Raw genomic sequence first — 27,054 nt, forward strand, 5'->3', positions numbered from 1 at the left:
ATCATGTGCGACCGTCACAGCTATACAAGGACGGAAGTGCTGATCTGTAAACCTGTGCGCATGGTGAATCCATGAAGGGTGTGTGTGGCCAATACAAGTGTGGGCTAACCCAAGAATTCAGGAGGTGAGGTTTGACAATGGACGTGTAAACCCGGTCGAAATTTCTTGTTTACAAGCTTTACAAGTATTTAGATGAGTCATAAATTTTTTGAATCATACGTGCTATACAAATGTCTATGAGTCATGAGTCGTGTTTGATACAGTTGTTATGCTTATTACAATTCATCCTGTATGTTTCAATTGATTATGTTGTGTTTCAACTGAGTACATGGAACATATTTTGTTTCAATTGAGTACATCGGAGTACAATTGAGTTACCTTCATTACACGAGATTATACGAATCTTACCTTCATTGCATGAGATTATATGAATATGATTTTACTGTATCATCTATCTACAATTTTTGTATATATGAATCACATTTTTGTTTCCCCATTTTTGAATGATTGTATGAATTATTATTGATTTTTTTTTTTGTCTTAAGGTTTCATAAAGTCACAAATTCACTCACATATAACAAATGTCTGTGAGAAGTAATTGAATGAGTCGTATTTCGACATAATCCTGTTCACTTAGCACTAGGTGCCAGCAATATTGAAAAGTTCTCAATATGTTGTTAAAACTTCATCTCTTTAAACCTGCCAATACATTTAATCCCGTTCGAGAGACTAAAGAAACATAAATATGAAAACCAAAATAAAAACGTGCTGTAAAATTATTTGCGGAGCATGTCAGGCACATGTCATTATATGTGTTCCGTAACATAGATGCATGACAATTAAAACTGTCTGAGAAAGAGAACAAATCTGATACTGTCCATAAAGTATATTGTAAAATGTTATTAATATTATCATACTCTCTGACTGATATCCAGGCCAAATTGGATAAAATCTGCGCAGGCAATTCTGTCATATCCTACAATATAGACATGGCATTTTCGTTTAAAAGATGGTCGCGGATCCATTTATGGTTATGTATATTCTGGCAGACTGTTGTCTGCGATTGGTGAGCGTGATTGTGAACATGATTAAGTATGTTGTGAAGGGGGCAATTGAAGAAGATTCTCGACACAGTGGAAGATCTTATATTTATCAGATCCGTTAATTCGTCATATTTTTAATATATTGAAGAAACATTTGAAGCTCAGAAAAAGTATGTGCAAGATGGGATCCGCATTGTTGATGGCTACATAAATAAGACTTGAGTTGCAATCGTCAAACAGCTACTCGCTAAATATGAAAGATCGATCAGAGACGTTTGCAAGCCGTCTCCGTGTCAACTAATGAAAAGAAAATTCATCACCTACAATTTTAGCACTTTTTCAATTTGTGATCTTTATTCACAATTGAACAATACTTTTAAGCTTAGATAAAGATGATTTCATACCCATCATGGTTTCGTACTGAAGGGACTTCCAAGTATATACTGCTAGGGACTGACCTAATAATCTTCAGAGTGGGGAATGGAATGTTCTTTGAGAGCGGAATATGCAACCAGAATGCAGGCATACAAGCCCCCTCCATCTGGAAATTCAATCTGAAGTCCCTTACATGTCCATGTTTAGAGCGATTATATGCGACGCATATCTAATGAGTGTTTCTCAAATGTACATGCCCAGTTATAATACACATCTTTCTATTCCTGGACAACATTAAAAACTGGTACATTCTCTCAAATTTAGGCAAGTCTCATCGGTCCCAGAGATAAGAAACCAGCGTATTTAGTACCAAACATATTCGTTTCTGCTATTGACAATTTTAAGATACGACCTTTATATGAACCGATCAGCTCTCAAATACAGTTCCTTCCATAGCACCACAGCACACATACCCATGTCGTTGATCCCCACGACCTGCTTCAACACACAATGCTCAAAATTAAAACTTTCAAGATACAGACTGGACTTGCCTGTCATAATCAATAATCGTGTCGAGTCTGTGGGCGATTGTAAGAACTGTGCATTCCTTGAATTCTGTTCGTATTGTTCTCTGGATTAGGCTGTCTGTTTCCATGTCAACAGCCGCCGTGGCCTCGTCAAGTATGAGAATGTTGGTCTTGTAGAGAAGAGCTCTTGCGAGGCAAATTAATTGTAGCTGTCCCAAACTATGGAGTAATAAGATATGATGCAAGTTTAATAACAGTTTCAAATGTCCCTAATGATTTCAACCATTCCTTTTAACAATCATTTTGACGATGGATAATGTTGGCCAGCTTAATGTATTTCCAAAATTAAAGGTAGTTTATTGGTACATTTAGCAGTTTACTTTATTTCTTATAGATTTAATAAATGTTTTGTCCATAAAATATATATAGAGGGCTCCAATTCAGAACTTTAACGTAATGAAGTTTCTTTAATTGTTTTCATAAGAAAATCTTGAATTATTCGAGCTCTTTGAAATGGTTAATACGAATTTCCATTTGGGACGACACGCGCTAATCGTCACATTTATATCTGCAATTTGGTTTCAAACTTTTGTTGTAATATACGAGGTAGAACTCTTATTGAAACAAAAGCTAGAGATATTATTTATTCTAGGTGTATCGATTAAATTTAGTTATAAGTTTTTGAGATAAATGAAACCTTAATACTGGATTTTGATGTCCAAGGAGAGAATACGTTTTTTTATTGCATCCCTTTGAAAGCGTTTTGGATATATATATATGTGTGCATATATATATGTGTGTATATATATATATGTGTATATGTGTATGTGTATATGTATATATATATATATATATATATATATATATATATATATATATATATATATATATATATATATATATACCTGAAGTTTTGTCCACCATCTTTACATTCGTAGTTTAATCCACCTGGTAGCTGCAGCACAAACGACTTGAGATGTACTTGCTCCAGAACATTCCACACCTGTTCATCTGTGCATTTGTTGAGTGGATCAAGATTCATCCTCAAAGTGTCCGTGAATATAAATGGTTCCTTTTTAAAATGAAATAGAAATAGTATCTTTACGTTAATCTACGCGTGATTAGCATCTAAACCTCACAATAATGCTCTATACCTCTAAGTCTGAATAAGTTTTAATTTTTAAGTTTCTTTCGCTCTCTTATAGAAGATTGTAGACTTTATTGACCAGAACATAACGTACAATAAATCTTCTAGTATTTATCGAAAGTAGCACAACCAGATTCATTGTTACTTCTGGCTTAACTTTTCCCGCAACAAATTAAATGTCAAATAATTTGCTTCAGCTAAAAATAGACCAGCGCTGAATTTAACTGAGTTATTACCTGGGGAAGAATGGTCAGTTTTTTGCGGAGATCGTGAAGCGCTATGTCAGAGATCCTGCAGCCGTCAATATAAATACATCCCCCTGATGCCTCTATGAGACGAAAGAGAGCTAGAACTAGGGATGACTTTCCTGCCCCACTTCTACCCACAATTCCTACCTGGAAGTTGGTACATGATAGTTAAATAAATTGTTCAACAAAATTAAAGCATGAAGAACAAAATAATCTTGTCATCAATACATGAACAAGACAGTTAAAGCCTATACATTTTATATACGTGATCATCATGATATTAGTAACTTCATGCAGTCTGAATATTAAATTGCTATAAGGTATTCATGTCAATATAGGCAGATTTGTTAAACATTTCAACCACAGCTTTGTTGTCTTCACAAACAAAAGTAATAACATAATAAAGAAATGTATTGGAAGAAAACAACACAGTGATATGTACGGTTAGAAAAAGGATAATGACTTATTCATGAAACTAATATAAATTAATTACAGTTTGATGTGTACTTGAATCTTCGTGTGTTGAGTACGTACAAGATATTGAAGCTATATTTGATGCAATGCCTGTAAAATAACAATAGTATATGAAATGGTTTAATAAATGGGAAATAGATGACCTCACTTGATGAGGCAAATTATTTCAGAGACCTTTTCTCCACTTGTTATGACGCATGTTATCCCTTTTAGGGCTGTGTACAGACCACCTCTGTATCGTGCACTGTAGTTCTCAAATCTGATTTCTCCTTTCGCTGGCCAGTGTTTAGGAGGAATACATGTATGGGACGTATCGTCCCTCTGAAACGTTTAAGTGACGACATTGGCATTCATCAATAATGAACAAAATTATAGATATTAACGAAGGTAATTTCGAATGTAAATGTTGGCTTGTTTTAGATATAACTAAATATAACTATGAAAATAATACGTTGACGTTTACACCTAACCATATATTAAGGAGTTTTAATGACTGGTATGAAGGACGATTTATTTGCAAAGCTAACATCTGGAAAGTGATCCTTAATATGCCGTTATCATGTTCTTATCCAAACTTATAATCATCTTCTAGTTTCATTGGAGGCAGGTATTCCTCTTAACAAAAAGTCAATGTACATGTGAGTCAAGATAATAATAATAATAATAATAATAATAATGCGGACTTCGTACAGCGCCTATTCTTTAGTTCTAAGCGTTTTACAGCATTCGACAACACCTACAACATAAAAACATTGATAATGATATACAAAAAAAACAATCACAATGAAATTATAAAACATAAAACACGCTGAAATATTTAAGGTAGGAAACATTATAAGGTCCTTAAGTTTGCTCTTGTAATCGAAATAGGTGTGTTGTAAGCGTGCTCTTGAATGCGATCACTGTTTTTATGTCTAAGTTCAGTGGGTAAATCGTTCCACGTTGCTGGACCCTGGTATGCAAAAGAACGTTGTTCATATGACTTCGTTTTCATAGTGGGAATAATGGGTATACGATTGTCAGAAGAGGAGAGTAAGTATCTTGCTGGTGCGTACACATGGGCGAGGTCGGATAGGTATGTTGGACTGGAGCCTATCAGTGAAACGTAGTACAGAGAACAAATTTAGTTTGATTCTGGATCGAATGGATAGCCAGATTAGGGTACAGAGCAGGGGAAGGTGTGCTATGATCGTGGGACTCTAAGGATGATATGAGCATCTGTGTTTTAAATTGTTTGAAGTTTCTGGAGTATATATTGAGATTAACCAGACATAATAAAGTTACATTAGTCCAGTCTTGAAAGGACTAAGGAACATACAAGTGTTTTAGTGGCATCAACTGAAAGATTTGCGGACGGAGCGGATGCTTCTCAGCTCGAGATATGCAGCCTTGCATATGATCATGGCATGTTGGTGCAATGTGAGTACTGTAACACCTAGGTTTCGTACTGACTCTGAATTTAATGTTGGTGCTGCTGATATTGTTTGAGGTAAAGGATGTGAATGAGAATGTCATTGTGTTGTAATCAGAATGTTTTGTCATCATTCATTTGCAGCTTGTTACATGTCATCCATGATTTCACATCAGAATGAACCTCTCTACGCCTTGGATGGTAGCATCAACTTCATTCTGGTTGCTAGATTTGTATATTGGGGTGTCATCAGCGTACACTTGGCGAGACACTGGATGATAATACATGACACTTGAGAGCGGCAGAGTGTATAGAATGAAGTAAACAAGTCCTAGAACAGACCCTTGTGGAACACCACAACAGATCAACTGGGCTGGATTGTATTCCATTTGCGGACACAATTTTTGTCCTGTTGACCATGTAGGACTTGAACCACAGTAAGGCTGTATCATGAATGCCAAAGAAATCAAAGAGGGTGCGGATTGTAATCTTTCCACTATCCAAAGCAGAGAGAAGGTCATTTACTACTTTCAGAAGAGTGGTTTCAGTACTGTGTCAAGGGCGATATGCAGACTGTACATTGCTAAAAAGACTGTTTGAATTCAGATGAGATACAAACTGGGATAGAACACCTTTTTCTAAGATTTTTGACAAAATAGGGAGATTAGAAACTGGGCGGTAGTTCTTTAAATCGTTATGGTCGAGTGTTGGTTTCTTCAGCAGAGGCTTTACAATGGCAGTTTTGAAAAACTGATAGAACACTAGTTTGTCTTTCCATTTAAATATTCTTTCTTAATGTGAAAATAGAGAGTCATCACTGTAAACTTACTCATACGAGCATTCAAATATTGTGGCATGACAATACACCATTACAGAGCATTAAAAGGCAAACGAAAAACTGAGCAAGAAAGACCCCATGGTGATGGACTATAGAATCTTTCATTTCTGTGCAGGAGCTACATGAACAACATCCGCACTATGGGTTAACAGACACCATTAGTTGTCACTTTTACTCATTGTCCTAAAAGCCATTGATTACTAGGCTTTATGAGTTACCTCACGTTCAAGTTGGGTATATTCTTTGATTCTTTCCACGGACACTATATTGGTCTCAAGCTCACCAGCCCTTCGCACCATGTAATTAAGAGCCGTTGTGAACTGTAATAAGAAATTTATATTCATTCAAATCGAAACTAATAAAACTTAATAAACTATTTGGAACTTGAGAACAAATCGTACAGAGGCCATTTCTCTCTAAGAAAATGGGAACAAATTTAGTAAAATCAAAACGGTAATATAGGCCTTTCAAACGTGCGAAAAACGCCATATGTTGAGTGTTTGCCCACAGCTCCACAACAAAATATACATCCATACACCAAAGTTGAAAATTGTGTACTTATGCACTGGAAAATCTTTACTAGTATTTTGTATTTTATATGACGGAATGTAACAGTTAAATCGATATAAATTATGATTTTAATCATATCTAAATCTATTGGGTGTGGCTGACGTCCTTACCTGAAGGGCATATGAAATTGAAAGACCAACTAGTCCTCCAGTGCTGGAATTTGACAGAACAGCAAAAATGGAAGCCGCCAGAGCAACAAGGCTTCCGAGGAACTCGAGTCGAATCCCTCGCCATCTAAAGAACAAACGTTAAGATATAGCAAATATCTGAAATAAATAAATCTCACACAGCTTTCAAGAAAATACAATTTCTGTTAGATATTTTAAAACATACTATTAAAAGAATACGTTTTTTTGGTTTCCATATGGCAAAAGAAGTTGCTGACATATTATGTAAATTCCTTTTCTCACCGAAATGACTCAAATATTGATCAACGATATGTGCATTACATTTGCAAATTCTGAATATTGAACACATACACATCAGAAGAAATATGCACTTTATTGATGGGATGATGCAAGCCAAAGGTTAACAAGAACCGAAAGGCAGGTACATGACATATGAACACATATGTCTAGAACGTAAATTCAAAACCTATTGTGATCAACATAATCCAGTATTTAAAAAATTCGAAATAAGAAGCAAAACAGAGGCAATCTTCCACATTCTTCTCGTGGCAAAAGAGAGCATGTATGTCTATTAAAGTTTTTAAAACTTGTACATAACCTATGATATACTATTTCAATTGTGGGTGAATTTTCATACTCCTACATTTCAGCGGCATAAGTTAATACAAGCATGATCATAGTATTTCAAACTTCTATCATAGCAAAAATCTCATTGTTTTTAATAATGCTCAATTTCTGTAGAGATTTGTTTGAACTGCGAGTTCTTGGTTTTCTGTCGTCCGAAATCAGTTTCGAGTTGATATATAATCCCATGTATTTGTATCTAGATATGGTTTGGATTGGTTTACCCTTTTGATACTACTTTTCGTTATTCCTCAAATATCATTGGTTTCTGAATAAATTAATTTTCATCTTATCTAAATTTAGACATATTTAACTATTTTCACAAAATATTTCAACAATGCGAATCTGCCTTTGTTAAGACCCGACTATGTCTTTAGAGTTTGCAACATCATCAACATAAAAAAGCTATAATGACAGAAATTTCATGTGTAGTAAAGATACTATTTAGACTCTTTTATTCGAGTTCTGATACTAAATCATTCATAAATGGAATGAAAACAAAAGGACTTAATACGCATCGCAGTCTGGTACCAAACTGACAAGTGAAACATTCTGACTATTGTCTGTACTCATGACTGTACATTTTTGAACATCGAGTCTCGAGCGTTTAAACATCTTTCCAGCCATACCTTTGTTGACAACGGAAGTCCGTAATTTTATATCATCAATATAGTATATAGTCAAAAGCCTTATGAGAGTCTGCAGAAAGACAATAAAACCTAAGTTGTATTTTATTCAGATATTTCTGAACCATTGTGTGAAGCAGAACTTATCTAATATTGAATAGTCTTTGCGGATTCAATCCTGAGCATCTTCAATTGTTATTAGCTTTGCATCTCTACATGAGGAGCTGGCTTCATATACTGGTATATTATTTTCTTATCCTCTTCGTAACATGAGCGTTAAATGTATTGATAATTCGGCGTTAAATATCATTGCAATATTATTATATAACTATAGTATTATGGGCCTATGTCCAACATTACCAATAAACTATTGCCATTTTAAATTCGAAATGGATTAAATGAGTAAAAGAAAATTGTAAATCTGCAACAAAACAGGGATGTCTTGATACAGGATCTGATCTAAGGAAAATATGGTTCTTTCTCAAGCAGGAAGAAGATTGTTCCCTCTGCGTGATCTCTTTAAAGCTGCATATAAAGAAGGCTTTGCCATGACATTATGTTGGTTGTTCGCTGTTTCATTAGTTCTGGTATGAGTCCTGAGTGAGTTATATTGATCATAGTCTGGTTGTAAAAGGCTCGCGTTGTTGACTCGGTCCAGTACAATCAGACTTGTACTAATAGTTATAAACCAATAACAAGGACAAACAAACGAAAGACAAAACCATTTGATAGCCATTATAGCACAACGACAATTAAATAATATAACTATATGGCTCTTAAGGCAATACAAAATTGTTATGGCTGGTCCGCACACTAGAAGTATGACACACCTTTGAACTACCTGTCCAGCGAAGTAGAACACTTGGTGATGGTCCACCTTATTCCTCGACTGTTCTATGAAAGTATCCGTCATTCCATATGCCCGTATGGAGCTTCGGCCTGTAAGGGTCTCACTTAAATGCGAGCAGATCGGAGACCACGTTGTGAATTCAAGTCGCATTAGCTGGCGGGATGTTGGAATATAAAATCTCTGGAAAGCATAATTTGCTTGATATCATTGTTCCAGTTGTAGAAAAACGAGACAAAACATAAAATGAACAAAAGTACATGGAAGGGTCTGGCGTATTACTGCTCAAAAATAATTTCTAGTAATCAAAAATATAAGCGTGCGTTTCTTCTTTTTAACTACTGAGTACTGAGAAACCCAAACACAGAAAATGAAGTAACAAAATTATTTTCTTATATGTCTGAGCTAACATCATCACAGGATATATGTAGGTGCAGGAAACAATTCGTTGGGTTTGCCACTTATCTTGGATCTCATATCGTGAATAGAAAGTCACTAAACTTTTATTACTGTAAAGATAAATACCATGTCAAGGTTGGTTAAATCTATAACTGTTAAGAAAAAGAAGATAAACGAGCATATACAAGTGACATAATTATAGGTATTAACCGGATATATCCGAATTCTAGATTCGATCAAATTCCATTCTAAACTGGTTGTGTTATCATGCTCAAAAGACAGCACACCTAAAAGCCTGATTCAAAACCTTTACTGTAAAATCAGTGTCAGAATGGGGAATGTCAACTTGTTCATTGAAATGGAACTAAATACGAAATCAGAACAAAATTCACTTCAACATGTCACTGATCATTAGCTCAATGAAACAAACAAAATGCAAGCAATTACCATTGCTTTCATCATTAGATCAATTTGGTCAGGTTTTTCAAACTCTTTCACAAAAGTTTACAAATTGGTGCAAATATCTGCATCCCATTTTTTAGAGTCAGTTAAATCTTGCAAGAAGTTTTTTGGTGAAAACCATATACCAATCCCATCGTTCATGCGAGATGTGTCGTGGTACCAATATATTCAGGACAGCGTCTACAGTGACATAATGGCTGGCATTTGAACAACATTTTACCAGCTACATATTGTTATTATAGTTTTCTTTTAGCGAAAACAGTACTTTGATAAGACAACCTGTTCAGGACAACAAGCAGCATAAATCTTTGCAGTATCATCATCAAGGCAACATTTTGATGATAACATCTGCGTCATTTTAATACAACAATAAATGTATACTGCAAGTATGATTTTGTTAAAATCGGAATTTTCAAAGTTTAAGGTGTCATACTGGTATTAATCTAATTTAGGACCAACTACATATAGTGAGGAGTGTTCGAGTGAAACACCCAAGTGGATGTGACCATACGAGAAGGGAAATAGTTATAATTAGATTTTCAAGATCGCTACCATCGATAGGGACCATTTTTATTTTTCATTAAGAAGTATCGATATCAAGATTTTCAAGATGGCCACCATGACTGACATACTGGTGTCACATAGGTGCATTTTTTATTAGGACCAGCTAGGCCTTATAAGAAGTCTTTCAGTGAAAATTCTATGTCGATATGACGGCCATATTGGATGCAAGATATGGCCATACTTTCAGGAGGAATAGAGATAACATTTTTTCAAGATGGCCGTCTGGGCGGTCATACTGGAAGAAAGATCTTTTATTAAAACAGCACATGTCGATGACCACCCATTAAGTGAGTGTGGTGACAAGATTTTAACATAGCCACCATGGATATGAGATATGCATAATTTTCATTTAATACTAGTGGATTCCGTTGAAAACACGTATATATGAATCTGTCATTCAGGTAACAAACGTTAAAAAAAACTGTCATGGCGGCCGCATTAGTTTTCAGATTGGCATTATTTATATGGCAGGAAGAATACTGATAATGGTATTTTCACGAACAGCACCTATTTCATTTCGGACCAACTAGACCTTGGGTTGAATATGTGTGTACTGTTTGGTGGGAATCCGCAGGGTAGTTCAGGAGAAGTAGTGATAAAGAGGTGCAAAAAGATGGCAGAACAACAGACGCTCTTCCGGTGTATGACAATTAGAAAAGAGACACCGGCATATTAGGAAACATCATTTTGCACTTATCATATGATATAAAATTTAAAGGAATGTAAAACATCCCTCCTGAAATAAAGTACAGATATGCATTACGTTACTATATTTTCCTAGATGCTGACGGTCGCGTATTATCTGATTATCAATAAAATACCTAAGTTATTGAACACCACATACTTTGTAAATGTTAAAATCTTTGACGAATTTTAATCTCAACACGGAAATTCTGTATTGTACTAAAACGAATATACACATGTATGCAAACAGTGGCGTCATATGACCGGGTGACACTCTCAGAGGGGAGTGACACCAAAATGACTGTCTATAAAATGTTTGAATTTTTGTGCAGGAAAGAGGTCCATGGGGGTGACACCATGAGTTACCGAACTGGTTGACATCAACCCTAGTGACACCACTGTATGCAGATTGTAAATTTATCTTACCTGTATCAAATAATAAAGAATTCCCAGAGGGACGAAGGTAACCAGAAATATAGGCGTACTGTAGGATATCACTGCAATTGTGCTGATCAGCATGAAAAATGCTTTTAGCCAACTCTGCGATATTTCTGGCAAGGTATTGTCGATGAACTCCATATCCCGAGAAAAGCGGTTTAGTATCCTACCACTAGGAGTTATGTCGAAGAACCATATTGGACAGCTTAAGATTCCTGCCAGCATTTTCTCGTGAAGAAGGTTGGAGGCTCGGACAGATTTTGCGGCGAACATGACAAAGAAGCAAAGGATACTCAAAGCTGAATTAAGATGGATTTCATATTAAATCTGCTTTCCAATATAAATTGTGAACGATAAATTCCAAAAATAGCATCAAAGAGGTATATGTGCATGCATTAGTGTTTAAAGGTACATCAGCAAAATAATTGCTATAGCGTGCTAATTAAAGTAAATGTCTAAGCAAACGTAAAATCGTTAGACAATAAACCCTTCCAAATGTAATGTACAAAATAAGAAATAACCAGTTTATATGTGAAATGTCTGCCATATATCGTTGTTGTTGTTGTTGTTTTGTGGTTTAATGCCATTTTTCAGCACACGATAGGCTATGCATGGGGCCAGTATTAATAGTGTAGGAAGAACCCAGGAAGACCCCGAGAAGAACCACCGACCCACGAGAAGCTACTGGTAAGCTTTCTCACATACCCAAAATTGATCGAATCCTAGACTCGAACCCACGCAGAGAAATTTCATTAGTTTTCTTTTTAAAAAATATCTAATCAAATAGATGAAACAGTCATGAGATTAAATTATGACTCGTGCAATGCAAAAGCAAAATATCAGAAAATATTTTCAATAGATCAACTGAAACAGATTAGATTTCTTGTTTTAGTAGAGAAAACTGTAAATATCTTATCATACAAATCGGTTTTTTTCCACTCTGACTTTGAGTAGGTTTGAGAATACGTTTCCAGGAAGTTAAAAACTAGATTATATTGGAAGCGATATTCATATTTGAGTGAGGGAGAGAGGGGGAATCCATTTTTCAATTATATTCACGTTACAGATCGAACGGATACCTTACTGCTTCGAAAATATTATCACTAAGCTTTGTTAGAAAATATAAGACAACATTTAAAAAGTAATGTCAGATAGCATTTAGTAATAAGATATAGAATACTAAAATAAGAAAACTACACACTTGACATTTACAGCTATTTGGCTTTTATTTCTACGCTTTTCTGTTATCACTACCCTTCACCAATATCACATATATAAGTGACTGCCCCCCAGACTGTAAGACCCTCTACCAGTGGATGGATCAAACTTGAAAAATATTTGTTAACATCTGCACGTTACCCTTGACACCGCTATGTTTGTGGTCTCTGTCTCAAACTATGTAGCAGGAGTTGCACAAAGTTATTCAAGCATAAAAGTGTGTGTGTGTGTGTGTGTGTGTGTGTGTGTGTGTTGGACATTTTAATGTGGCTTTAACAATTTCCCAGTCATATCGCTAAAATATTTGCAGGGTAGCAGTTTATAGTGATGTCTTGCACTGGGCATTATGCCGCAAACATGTGGCATGATGTCCCACCCAGTCACATTATCCTGACACCAGACCGACCAGTCCTAATACTAACCTCTTAATGCTGAGCGCATAGCGAGGCAGCTGTTAGTACCATTTTTATAAGTTTTTTTATATGACTCGGCCGGGGTTCGAACCCGCGACCTCACGCATCGGAAGCGGATGGTCTAAGCACTAGGTCACCAGAGCGGTCTCATGTACACAAGCACGCAGGCCCCTGCAGACACACATCTGAATTGAGAGGATAACAGTCCCCTGTTTCAGTACCCTCCTTGTCTTCGCAAAGCGTGGGGATAACTAAAGAATAATATACATTATTATTTTCATGACGCTGAGATGCATAATAGTGCATATTTGAGATGCATAAAATTGCATTTTTCATTCGAGTTAGCCTTTATTGTGTGGTATTAACTAGCTACGGTTTGCCTATAAAGATAACCATTTTCTTATACTCTGGTTTTTGGGGTATTCTAGTAGTTTCCATCAAACCTTTCTTCAAGTAAAATACTTATTGTAAACTACAGTCAGTGATTTATATTAAGAACTATCTTTATTTACCTTTAGATCGAGAATTCTGGATGATTAATATTTTCTGAAACATATTTTGCTTGTTAATGTAAGAGTTATAGCAGGTTTCTTATTCACGATGGGATGAAAAAACAGTAAGGACTCTTTTTGATAAACAGCATATAACAATGAAGGATGAGTGATCGTCGCTTCAAAGACTATATATTTAAAATTAAAAAGAAGTTCTAGAAATTAATATACATCAGAAGGAAGCTCTCTATGGTATGTATGTATGTATGTATGTATGTATGTATGTATGTATGTATGTATGTATGTATGTATGTATGTATGTATGTATGTGTGTGTGTGTGTGTGTGTCTGTGTGTGTTTGTGTGTGTGTGTGTATATCGTTAATCGATATATCAACAGAAATCTAGCTGCCTAGTACCGAGTGAACGTTATGTTCTGAATATATAAAAATAAGACTTGCTAAAGTCTGTAGGAAGACAAACCCTTCCAAATAAAAGTAAAAATGTAGTTATAAAAGAGAAAAGAAAGCAAAAATCCTAAATTCCTTTGAAATGTATACAAAATTAAAAATATGAGCAAAGCCTGTCAAAAACTAAATCTTCAGGGTCCAATTATTGTTCTTCTTATACACACCGCCTTAATATATTCTCCATGGTAGTCTACTAGTAAATTAAACAATGTCCACAAAAGCCTTATACACACCGCCTTAATATATTCTCCATGGTAGTCTACTACGTAAAGAAAACAATGTCCACAAAAGCCTTGTACACAGACAGGATGGTAACCTTGAACACCTACCTTGGACTACCCCTAGAGCTCCATAGATTCCAAGATACATATTATTCCTGCGTTGATAATCGTGGGTGTGTGTCGCATTTGAATGCTTTTGCAGAAACGTATCATCTGTCCAGAATCGAAGACAAACATTTGCACCCACGACGAGTGTGTTGTAAAGTACATAAAGAAGTAAAGCCAACACTGCGGATATCTTTCCCATTGCTCCAAAATAGTGAAAATAAACTGGATACTTCACCTGAAAAATATTATTCTTAGTAGTATTATTAGCACTGATTGTTGTTGCTGTTATTATTATTATTATTATTATTATTGGCCGAGAATATTGGTAATAAAGTTTAGCAAATACAACAAAACAACAAAAAATCTAGCAAAAATAAGATAAGGCACCTTGTTCCATGGTAAAGGTTGGTCAAAATATGTTCGAATATTTTTCATGACCTATCCAGAACTTGGCCATTACGAGGAATTAATGATATTTATAACTTACAGCCTTTCAATGCTGCAATACAAAATTACGCTACGAAATATTTCAACAATAAATACAAAACTCTGTCACATCTGCTAAAGATAATGGCCCCTTGAAAAGCCAACAAGTTCATTTCTGGTCGTCTGTTTATAAGCTTTTCTTGTTTGCCTTTTCAAAACAATTAATGCACAGAGGGAATTATCTACAATTGCTTGTTCTCTTTGCAGATTTCATTTCAAAAGAAAATTAATAATACTTAACTTATTCTTTGACAGCAGGAAAACTAGATGATGAAACAGTTATGTGTACCCCAAGATTTCACTGTAAATGCATTTTCTTTTGCAATTGAAATGCACTTTAGTTGCGTTTGAAATGCATGTCAAGTGCATTTCTTATTAATGTCTTTAGCGTTTGCGTTTGAGGCTAAACTACCATAATGTATCGTTTATTAATTATGATCTCGTCATTTACCATTTGAGTATTTATGCGGGATCTACGTTTTACCGAATATCATCTCATCGTGTATTCTATACCATCTCTTCATTTTCAGCACCATTTTTTATGTCATATATTTTAATATCTTTAGTCGTTTGTGAATGCAGAGAATGCAAAGGCAATGGGGGAAACCATTTCTCCTATCGCTAATAAAACTGATGATAAATGTGTAAATTTACGACTTTTGTGTGCGTTCAAATTATTTCAGCTACACAAAATTAAACAAGATTTAGTGATGCTTTATGTGTGTCTACTTATTTGCGATAAACATCGTCGTTTGGTTCGTAGTGGGAGAGGGACAGTACACATAGAAAACAGGCAGGGTTATAAATTTTGTTATATATATTCAAATCACAAAATAACGTGGTTTGTGCATGAGTAGTTTAACAATTTCATGTATTATAAAAAGAGATACACGTGTCAAGCGAATTTATGTGTCTCCTAGCATACAACATTGATTGCCTTAAGAATGACCAGACTGAAGAATATGGGGAAAACTAAATCGTGCAAAAATAAAACAAAATGGTCGTAATTGCCCAAAACAGGTATTCCGCAGAACCCAATCTCACCAGCAATCATATGTTCATGTATTCGTCCTGTCCTAACGTTCCCGCAAAGCCTGAGTGCAAAAGTTTAACATTGATGCTGCCGCCGCTGTCAATTTTTTAAAAGTTGGTTTTGGTGTTTAATGGCAGAGCAAACATAAGTGGGTTATTTAAGGTGAGGACATTGTGGCAAGTGCTTTGTCCAAGGACATACCAAGGTAAATGACCGAGGCTGATCCGATGGTAGAACCCTAACCCTCTCAATTTCGGTTTCGTATTCTTTACGCTAACCACTGAGACACGGCGGCCGTTGCCTTCGTTAGTCACCTATTACGACACGGGAGAGAAGGTATTGAGCCTATTCTACATTACAAACCGCAGGGGGAGCTGCTGTCGAAGCCAGAAACGTGATTAAGTGGCCTGATATAAACGTGTACTCTTGTATGAGAGAGAGAGAGAGAGAGAGAGAGAGAGAGAGAGAGAGAGATGTTTGGGAATTTGTACGCACTTGATTCCAATTGAACTGAATCTCCACTATTTTTCTCTCAAATATGAGAAAGAATATAATTTTCCAATATTCACTCTCAAGTGGACATATCGTTTCAAGAAAAGTACGGACGGTAATTACTTTTGTCTTAATTCTGAATGACAAAATCAAGGAAATTAATTAAGCTTTCAGTATCCAGAAGGAAAGAGAGAGCGCCTTTGAAAAATAAGAGAAATGGTTCGAAATAATGAAGCACATACGGTTTTTCTTTGACCGAAATTCCCCGAGAGCTTAACACTACCTGTTCACTTATGATTGCAAGAATATATGTATGTATGTATGCAATGTTTTCATCAAAACCTGGACAACCAAACATATAGCCAGACAATTAACGGCGGAAGTTTCAAGTTCAGAACCCAACATGCAACTTAACTGAAATTATGGTTAAAAAATAAAAAAATAAAACGAAGAAATGGAGCGTTAAGTTTAAACTCAGAGAATGAATCCCTCTCCCTCTCTCTCTCTCGCGCACACACACACACACACACACACACACACACACACACACGTACACAAGCGCACATGTACACACATGCATTCACTACTGAAAACAGTTTTGAATTCGCAAACCGAATGCTGTGTCTACATAGATTTACAATTGTCGTGTGGTAAATATGCGCGCACTTTATATTTACTAAGTTTGACGGTCCAGATTTCAACGGTCACGACATTTCTATACAAGAAAAAATTCGAGTTGAAAAAAAAAAAACGACTATTGTTGTCTACTTTTATTTCTTATTTAATATGTATCAACACGACTCTTCCAACTATATATCTTAAAGGATATGAAGAGTGATATTTAAAAAAATAATCAACTATTTCTTAATGAATAATAAAGTACTTGTGGAAATTTGGTAATTGTAGTAATGCATACTACACAATTAAACAAAAAAACGCGATGTCATATTATCACAATATTAGCTCTATCACGTCATAAGAAAACGCTTTGCATTAAAACCGTCTAACACGTCATAAGAAAACGCTTTTGTTTTCAAACTCGAAACAGGTTTTCTGCATAAGTAATAACAGTCGTTTTAGACCGCTCCGGTTGCCAATGTGGTTAGAGTGTATATCACGTCATTAAAAAAAATCGCCTTGCGTTAAAACCATCTATCACGTCATAAGAAAACGCTTTGCATTAAAACCATCTATCACGTCATAAGAAAACGCTTTGCATTAAAACCATCTATCACGTCATAAGAAAACGCTTTGCATTAAAACCATCTATCACGTCATAAGAAAACGTTTTTGTTTTCAAACTCGAAACAGTTTTCTGCATAAGCAATAACAGTCGTTATAAGCCGCTCCGGTTGCCACAGTGGTTAGAATCTCCACCTCAAATGCAGGAGGTCGCGGGTTCGAACCCCGGCCGAGTCATACTAAAGACATACAAATGGTACTAGCAGCTGCTTTGCTTGGAGCTCAGCATTAAGAGGTTAGTGCTAGGAGTGGTCGGCCTGGTGTCGGGATAATGTGACTGGGTGGGATATGATGCTATATGTCAGTGGCATGATGCTTCAGTGCTAGACATCGCAGTGATATGGCTGAAAAATTGTTAGAGCATCGTTAAAAATTCCAATCACATACACAGCCGTTTTATCTGCGATAAATGAAGGAAAGAAATTATAAAATGTTTTCAGTGTTTTTATTAGTTTTGTTAAAAGAATAACTGTTTATATTTTTATCATCATCGTTTGTGGCTTATGTTTTATCATTTATGGCTGACATTTTAGCTGTTATGGTTTATCACCTATTATGTATGGTCTATTGTTTGTTGTTTGGGGTTTAGTTCTATTTCTTATCATTTAGCAAGCAATGTATCTCCTCTGCAATATTTTACATATAGGGTTATCGTTGGTTCTGTGCTGGTTTAGGGTTCGTGTACTATTTATTTTCCGTTCACACACGTTTCATGGCCTGTATGTATCATATGATACACTTTCTCACAAAACATTACTCTGTTATATTGTTTGCATAAGGCTTATGAAAGACTTCTATTCTCTATGTTAATACATCACGTTTTCTACGACTGGAATCAGCAACGGCGATTGCAGAAAAATGTAAAACATCTCCGGCGTTTAATAGCTACCTCTCCCGTCTGTGTTGTTTCCTTTTCGGTCAGTTTTACTCTTGATAGAGTTCCATTCTCTATGTAGGTAAGCGATCTTTTAATCTGCCTAGCTCGTCTGAAGAAGACAAAGCAGTGCATGACAAAAAATGTAATTACACATTTCACATTATTAGAACTCATTCTTTGAATAAATTGCGGGCGCAGATATCAATATATATGATGAAATGAGAAATGCACACACACGTATTTGTATGGGTGTGTGTGTTTGGGGTGTTAGGATTAGACAGATCTATGTTGACGTTAACTGATTATCTTTCATATGAGGAAAAAAAGGAATTGAAACTAATGCCTTTTGTTTATTTTTCAAATATTTCGTTCTTTTTACGCCCAATGAATGCATAATATAATCAAACTTAATCACAAAGGAAACGAAGTTACAACAATACTACTACTGCTATTACCTCCGCTGGAAACGAGCCTGTCTGACATGGTCTGGTTCTTCTGCAATTATGGAGCGGACTCGTTCTAAAATCTTCATTTTCATCTCCTTAACTTGTGAAAAAAATAAATCTTATCATATATAATATATTCAACATTTTTAAATAACGTCGTTTTTTAATATTTTGCAAAGAAACAAGATACTCCTATAGATTACCAAAAGCGAAAGAGAAAGTAAGATTCTAGGCCAGATTTTGTATAGAATAACGTTAATCTTGACCACATTGTTTGATGGTCCGTTAAGAAGACCATCAATATCTAGAACACAGTCTGTATCTAGCTTTGTTTTAAAAAATATTACATTAAGCACGAAAAGAGCTCAGGTATTGAATTCTGTTACAGACTGACATTTCATAGATGATACAAATTTCTCTTTTCTTTCTCAAAATACTAGTACTATGATCATAGCCACGCTAATTGTAATCAAAGATGTATGTTTGATCGGCATTTACTTTCTGGATCGTCATCATCATCTTCCTCTGTCAGGAATGTTTTAAGGAAACGTGCAAATTCTCCGCCACTGATCAGCAAATCCTCGGGGGACCCAACTTCAGTAATCTTCCCTTTTACCATCACAATTATGATGTCCACCATTGGTAGCAAATGAACTCCGTGGGTCACGATGAGACGCGTCTAGAGGTACAGTGTACGAAATAAGTTCTTTATATTAATCTTCTAATTTTGTAAGAGAATGTCGCCTGAAACCGTCTTTTAGATATTCTTCTGTTTTAAACATGGATCTATCAGTTCGATATTATATACTTATTACCCGTCTGTTTTAAACATGATGTCTCGGTTAAATATCATACTTAATTACAAACTATATAAAATAATAGAAACTATTGACTTTATTAATGATGATAAAAACCAGCAAATAAGCATTATGATTAAAATAAGACATCCGCTGTAATACGTGAAGATCTGTCGACGACCTCTTAGGGGTAACGGTCTGGTGACCTTTGAATTGATCAATGGAAATGCAGCTTTCGCAAAATCTGAAAGTGAATGAAATCGTTCGGTACACATTCATGCTTTCATCCACACTTCTCAGTCTCCAAACCCCAAAATATAAGATTTCATCTGATTGGCTGATAAAATTAGCGATTTTGATACTAAAATAGGTTTCCAGAACATGACGCCTAAGCGGTCGCTGTCCGATCTTCATGTATAACAGTGTAGATATCATTTTGATCAGATTTAGCAAGTTAGTAGACATGAAACACCCGTATCTTTTTAATTAATGGCGGAAAAAAGTAAAGACTTATCTGATGTAAATTTCACAAAAGGAATACATTAAATATGAGCAGTGGGCTCTGATAAAGCTATAATCATTTCGGTTCACAATCCTGATCAGAAAGTGAATGGAAGTAAGCTATAATAGTTTTAAGACACACACACATGCATACACACAAACACATACATGCACAAATATATATAAAATCTTGTTCACATCAACACAGAAAAGAGATACCTATTTATAAGAAAACGGTTTTAAAAAGGGCTTCTTTCTTACATCAGTGTACGCACTGATTTAGCATGAACAAATACCACAAAGTGACGTACATAGATACACAAAACATCAGCACAGCGCATGATACAATATCGTATGATTTGTGTTAATTTAGAAGAAGTATGCAACAAACCTTGTTTTTCAAAAGACCAGTGTTTCCGATGATTTCTTTGAAGATACGTTTCCCAACGTTGGCATCAACCGCACTAAGTGGATCATCGAAGAGAAAAATGTCAGCGTCGTTGTACACAGCTCGGGCCAAACTAACTCTCTGCTTTTGGCCACCACTCATGTTGATTCCCTTCAGTCATAGAAAGCAAATGAAGAAATGTTTGCTTTTCTGGCAAGTGGGATATTAATTTTCTAGTGATATAGTTGAAACGTTTCCCAAAAGTGTATGTCCTTATGCAATGTTAGTTTCATGAGCGATTGTTAAGGAAAAATATCCGCATCTTTAAATATGGTTCTTATTTTGGTCCTACCTAACTTAAAAATCAAAGTCAATATTTGGATCTTTTTTTCGTATGGAAACGTTTGAATCTGATTGATTGCTTCCTGTTTTAGTGTTAGTTTCCTATAATTTCCTATGAAGAAATATCTTACATTATTGCAAACTTCATTTATCCGGTATCAGTTTATGCTACCGTTTAGAGTAATTGAAATGTTCATAAATATGTCACTGAAGATCACTTATATTCCATGCAAAGCCTGGGTTTATTTAATATCAGAGACTGTAAGCATAGTCGCTTTATTAATTATATGTATGCTCTTTAATTAGTTAAACGGTTTTCTTACCCTCTCTCCTATCTCAGTCTTGTCTTTTCCAGGTAATAGTGCAAGGTCACGGGTTAAAGTACAAGCATCCAGCACGAGTCGATATTTAGTTGTATCCAAGGTTTTACTGAAAAGAATGTTGTCCCTCAGGGTGGCGTTTTGGATCCAAGCTTGTTGTGGCACATAGGCTACTGGCCCCTTTGAAGGAAAGGAAATAAGGATGTAGGATATAATTAAATCTGGCGAAGTAAGTTTTTTTAAGGATTTATATTTAAAATTGTTCTTAACAGGAGTGATAACCAGGCAAGAAATATGTTGTGCTACAATGGATGCCATTTAAAAAATGTTTGCTGCACATACGACAATTTGTATTCGAATACTTTTAATTATTGTATATTTTGGGGATAAATCCTTAAAGGATACCAGAAATGACATTTTCCTTGATAATTTTAATCATATGAATGACTTTGAAAAGATTCTTTAAACCTATCAAATGATGAATAATTTGTATTGTTTGAAACCTGATATGCTCAGTTATAATGAATTCAGCTTATATATTTAGTGTGCGTTACTGAATTTCAGTAAGTCCAGATGAAAGTTTAAAATTATTTACCTCCGAGAAAAGTAGGAATCTATGTTTATTATCGTAGTGAATTGTCTTTTGTGCAAAGAGAAAGGATTGGTGGAGAAAAGAAAACCAAACTTTAAATCGATTTCTAAATTCAGAATCAGTATACATGGTATCTTTTATCATTTCTCAGAGGAAAGTTCTATATTAAAATATCTAAGTTTTATTTTACCTCATTTTCATCGTCCTATCAAATTTACGCTGGTTGCTGAAATTTTTCACTTTGTAAATCCAACAGATCTTTCTATTCCAAATACGTAAACTCTGAATTTCAACGAGATCATCTACCTTGACGATGTGGATGTTTAAACATACCATTGACAATCTGAGATAATGGTTGCAGTATATAGGAAAGAAATAAAGTAAAGAAAAGAGATAAAACGAAGGAAAAAACGTTTGGTTTACCTACCTTGATTCTGACCTGACCAGCTACTTTTTCCATATCTCCAAGGAGAGCTGAAATAAGCGAAGATTTACCAGCCCCCACGTGTCCTACAAGGGCTACTAGTTTGCCTTTCGGGATTTTAATGTTGATACTGAAATATTTAATACAACTCAACTTTATTTAAATATCACTAACATTTTGAGATTACACATTTTTAAATCCGAACTGAATGTTTTCGCGACATAGGTTCGACTATTTCCGGTAACATCCAACAGTTGGTAGAGGGGATAAATACCGTCAAATGTGAAATAGATCCAGATTTTGTCAAGTATATTTTTATGCGAGTAAATACAAGTGTCTTTCTTGAATTTAAATATCAGACAATACCTTTAAATTGACTGGAAGTATAAACTGAAGCTATCTCCATGCACTGTGGTAAAGTATTTCTAAAAGTGAGTTCTTCTCATCAATTATATGATTAATTGCTTAAACATTAATTTGAATACAAAACGAGAGAATATGTCTTGATATATTATATTTATGGTGCACTAATCCAAATAGTGAAATTTAGTCTTTGAGCACTTTATTATATTTGCTGTTAAACACTCCTCGTATAGTGAAAATGGTTCATTTCATTCAGATCTAGTTTTGTAAAATTAATTTTACTTACTTCGCAAGTTGAGGATCCGATTTCTTGTCCCATCGGAAAGTCCCATCATTGACACTAATCGCATATTCTGTAAGACAGAAGGGTTGATCAAAACACATTGATAAATAGAAAATCAACCTATCTTTACAAAGAAAACATTTTTTATCAAGGAAATCAAGAAGAAAACAAAATGTTGACCAACGACCTTAAAACACATATTAATTTCTCTTATTCGTACAGTCAGGCTCATTTTAAAGTTGAAAACTTCATAATCGTGTATCTGCAGCAAAAGATTCATAAGAGCAAAGACAGTTGGTTTATAGGTATCAACTTAAGTTAGATCAGTAAGCATGGACACATTATTGGTAAAAAAGACTTATATGAAAAGAAATATGTGCTTCAGAAGTGTGTTTGAAATTCGTATACAATTGAACATGCTTTTTTTGTTGTTGTTCTCGGGTTTAACGCCATTTTTCAGCACAAGATAGGCTATACATGGCGGCCAGTATAACTGGTGGAGGAAGAACCCTGGAAAACCCAGGAAGAACCACCGACCCACGAGAAGCTACTGGCCTTTCTCACGTACCCACGCTAGCCGAGCCTTGGACTCGAACCCACGCAGGCAGAGGTGAGATGGCAGTGATCTGGAACGGTGAGCGCTTTAGACCACTCGGCCACTCGGGGCCCCAATTTAACATGCAAATGCACAGATTAATTGTTGATTAAAAACATACTATTTATCCATAAGATTAGGCATTCAAATTCATTTACTAGAAGCATCTGATTCCTGTTCAATTTTCAGTTCTCAACATTTTATCAACATGTTTGACGACCTGAGTTTACTAGTGCAAAATTGCGGCACATATTCTGCAAGAGTTCATCATCCAGTGTAAACACGTATTAGCGCTAAGGTATGCATATTACCTTAGCAACGTAAACAATGCTGAAATGACTGATTCTTGTTCGTAAAACATAATACTGTTCCACGTATACCTAGGGCAAGGTTTACCGAGAAGCATAAGCAGTAGGATGGAACTTTAGAGGAAATCTTAGGATGATACTGTCCTTTTGGAATTCTTCATGTGATTCAATGTCGGGTCAGATACTACTTGAACCATATACTGTCCATTTTATTTGAAGAGTTCTTCGAGAAATTGTTCAATGCAGCAGTATATTTACCTTCATCATGCTCACTTATGATACCTACTGGATCTAGTTCGTCTGAGAGTAGTAATTTTTCAGTTCTGTTAACAGATATATGGGCCTGCAAGAAAAAAACATACATTAATATTAATAAGGAAATATTAATTTATTCCATCAATATGTTCTAAGATATAAAATAATATTGAACAAAATATTGAAATCGTCAGCTGTGCCCGCTGCAGCGTCAATATATATCGATACGAGTCCGATGTAGGCATCACTAATAACTGAAAAGCGTAGATAGATGGGGAAGATTGATTTACACTTAAAAGTATTAAATTCTGATGATAATAATAATAATAATAATAATAATAACAATAATACATAGACAATCTATCAGAAACATTATTGAGCACAACTTTAAGTATCTAATGAACTCTAGAGATTTATATATATATATATATATATATATATATATATATATATATATATATATATATATATATATATATATATATATATATATATATATGCCTCAGGGAAGTCCTTTATCCACTCATTGTGTTAAAGCTCATGATGTATATACTATAGGCGTTTCATGGCGTAATACAGTTAATCATACCTTGTTAAATTGATGTGATAAACACAAATAAATTGGTGATCTTTCTTGCGTAGAGATACATGATTCACAAGTCAATCGAAACCTAAAGTTATTGTATTAGATAGATATTGATATATGTATGGATTTTCATTTTACCTGAATCAAGGCAGTTACCAATTTAGGTATGGCACTAATGGGAGTACTTAGCATGTTGAAGTAAGACAGCGAGATGAATGCCTTTTGTGCTGTCAGGTGGCTGGACTGTGACGCACAGATATACGTGACAAAGGTAGCCAGCATCGCCTAAAACATGATAAAGAAATAACATTGAAGCATAATACATAATATAACAACAAAATAGGTAATTTAGCTGAGAATTATAACACTTATGGATGTTCTTTTTCAACAATAACAGCTAGCATGCCAGCCAGAAGATAATAAAAGCTTATTATTGTGTCAGAACTTTATCATTCAAAAGACAGCGTCAAGGCAAAGATAAACAAGCCTATAAGAATAACGTTAATATAACTAAAGTGAGTTTAATCAACCGAAAAACCTAAATGTAAAACTTTAAAATTCAAGTTCACTTGATATATTTCTTACACGAAAGAGACCAATCTAGATGCAAACAAGTCGTGTATAATTTGCAATCTTTCTCTCACCAGACAAGGAGCAGCGGTCCAGAAGAAAAGGCTAACAGCGTTGAAATAAGCAAATTTCCTTAGATTGATCAGCTCCTGTTTTCTTGTTTCTAGCACCTTCTGACTGAAAAATGATTCCCAGCTGTGTAACTTCAATGTCTGGAAGATACAGTTTGATAGTATGACAAAAACGAATGCTACCATTAAATGGGTAAAAAAGCTGGAGAATAAAGAATTATCTTTTTTAGCACAGTTATTGTGTCTGACAACCATACCGGGTAACCCATAGTCTGCGTTACTCTAAACGTACTATATGGGTTTTCTTCCCCTATTAAATACTACTTACATTTAATGCAAAGGAATTTGACAAAATTGATAACTGCATAGGTGTCAGTATGACTATGCCAGATGTTTCCTCTAATATGTCATTTTCGTGAGCTTTACAACGACCCAATTTGAACGAGTACAAAGAATATGTAGTTTGAAAGGGCAACTTTCGTTTTATTCCATATAAAATGGTTTAATCCACGCTAATAAACAAGTATCTTATTTAATTCTTCTCTTTAAAGTCTTTACCATCATATAATAGTTCGCAGATGGGTATTCATATCACATCTTCAAATGAACAATTCTCTCTTTTCTGAATTACTACTGAAAGTTGATTTCACATGTGAGCTTTGATGAGGAATTATTTTCAGTACCTTTATTCCATTTAAGATTTCGTTCATAAGCTTTATTCTTGAGTCCTTGTATGCCATTTGACGGGATTGAAACTGGCTTTGCTTTCTGGCCAAAATACCATTGAGAGGGATAACAAGAACAAGGACGCCTAAACCTGAGAATACAGAAGGTCCAAGAGTGCTGTAAAGCAGGCCAATTGCCAAAATAATTAACATTGGCGAACTCCATAGCTTGTGAAGATCACTTGTGATTACTTGAATCCGTTCGCAGTCTACCGATATGAAGTTCACAATCGCTCCAACTGTCGTCTCTTTTAACGCTTCATTGCTCATAACCAATGCCTAAAATGCAGAAAATATGGAATCAACTCTGAATGAAGATGTTCCTTTCTCGAGTCTTAAACTAAATGTCTCAATTGCACGAATAATTGCTGTACTATAACAGTATCTGCGTAATATAGGGTATACCCTGCTGTGATAGTGAAGTATATATTTAATAAATTATAATAAGTGCTATTAGCTCCACTAATTGTTCATAGTTAATGTACCTTTCCCATTATCACGTATTTTAATTGTTTTTATTACGACCGACATCAGAATAACTAAATGCAATATCACTGGCTTATATTGTATACTTTAATGGAGCTTCAATTTCTTCACAAGCATTTATCTTCTTGTAAATTGCTGCGATAATTGCAGATTTCATTCTCATTCCACATGTCGTACTGATGTGAATACTCTGTTGGTAGAATACAGACTGGGCACAGGCCACAACGAAAATCAAACCAGCATAAACAAAACCTTTCCACTGAGACTCATTGTCTTTTTTTTCAACAAATGCTATCAAAGCACTGCAAAAGGATAAAACATTCAAATGTATTAATATTTTTTACCGTCGCTTAAACATATTAGGATATAATATTCCGTTTAAAAAGTTTGTATATTGGGCACTTGCATGCCTGAAACCGTTCTCTTCATCCTCAAAATTCGTATTTCATATACTTAAAATGCGATGGAAACATTTAATCTCCAACACTGACATATATTCCCTGAAATGATATATCTGCAAGCTGTGTTTCTTGTCTATATTAATTCA

General features: G+C 35.0%; 1 protein-coding gene across 1 annotated transcript in view; it reads right to left on the bottom strand.

Annotated features, from left to right (window-relative positions):
* Positions 1-26,515, bottom strand: part of LOC149775824 (ATP-binding cassette sub-family C member 3-like) — a 30,135-nt gene extending 3,620 nt beyond the window's left edge. Inside the window, exons 1-21 of the mRNA XM_089943522.1 lie at positions 26,507-26,515; positions 25,980-26,300; positions 25,300-25,437; positions 24,794-24,940; positions 24,073-24,157; positions 22,915-22,981; positions 22,269-22,395; positions 21,253-21,429; positions 20,591-20,758; positions 19,400-19,580; positions 18,911-19,001; positions 18,468-18,564; positions 14,326-14,560; positions 11,394-11,704; positions 8,842-9,041; positions 6,744-6,867; positions 6,282-6,383; positions 3,989-4,135; positions 3,329-3,487; positions 2,851-3,017; positions 1,970-2,164 (exon numbers count right to left, since the gene is read on the bottom strand). Coding sequence (XP_089799648.1) covers positions 1,970-2,164; positions 2,851-3,017; positions 3,329-3,487; positions 3,989-4,135; positions 6,282-6,383; positions 6,744-6,867; positions 8,842-9,041; positions 11,394-11,704; positions 14,326-14,560; positions 18,468-18,564; positions 18,911-19,001; positions 19,400-19,580; positions 20,591-20,758; positions 21,253-21,429; positions 22,269-22,395; positions 22,915-22,981; positions 24,073-24,157; positions 24,794-24,940; positions 25,300-25,437; positions 25,980-26,300; positions 26,507-26,515 — 3,248 coding nt within the window. The remainder of the gene's footprint in view (positions 1-1,969; positions 2,165-2,850; positions 3,018-3,328; positions 3,488-3,988; positions 4,136-6,281; positions 6,384-6,743; positions 6,868-8,841; positions 9,042-11,393; positions 11,705-14,325; positions 14,561-18,467; positions 18,565-18,910; positions 19,002-19,399; positions 19,581-20,590; positions 20,759-21,252; positions 21,430-22,268; positions 22,396-22,914; positions 22,982-24,072; positions 24,158-24,793; positions 24,941-25,299; positions 25,438-25,979; positions 26,301-26,506) is intronic.
* Between the last annotated feature and the right edge of the window lie 539 nt (positions 26,516-27,054).

Source organism: Sinohyriopsis cumingii, chromosome 19, assembly GCF_028554795.1.
Source record: "Sinohyriopsis cumingii isolate HCF-2022 chromosome 19, ASM2855479v2, whole genome shotgun sequence".
NCBI classification, from domain to species: Eukaryota; Metazoa; Mollusca; class Bivalvia; order Unionida; family Unionidae; genus Sinohyriopsis; species Sinohyriopsis cumingii.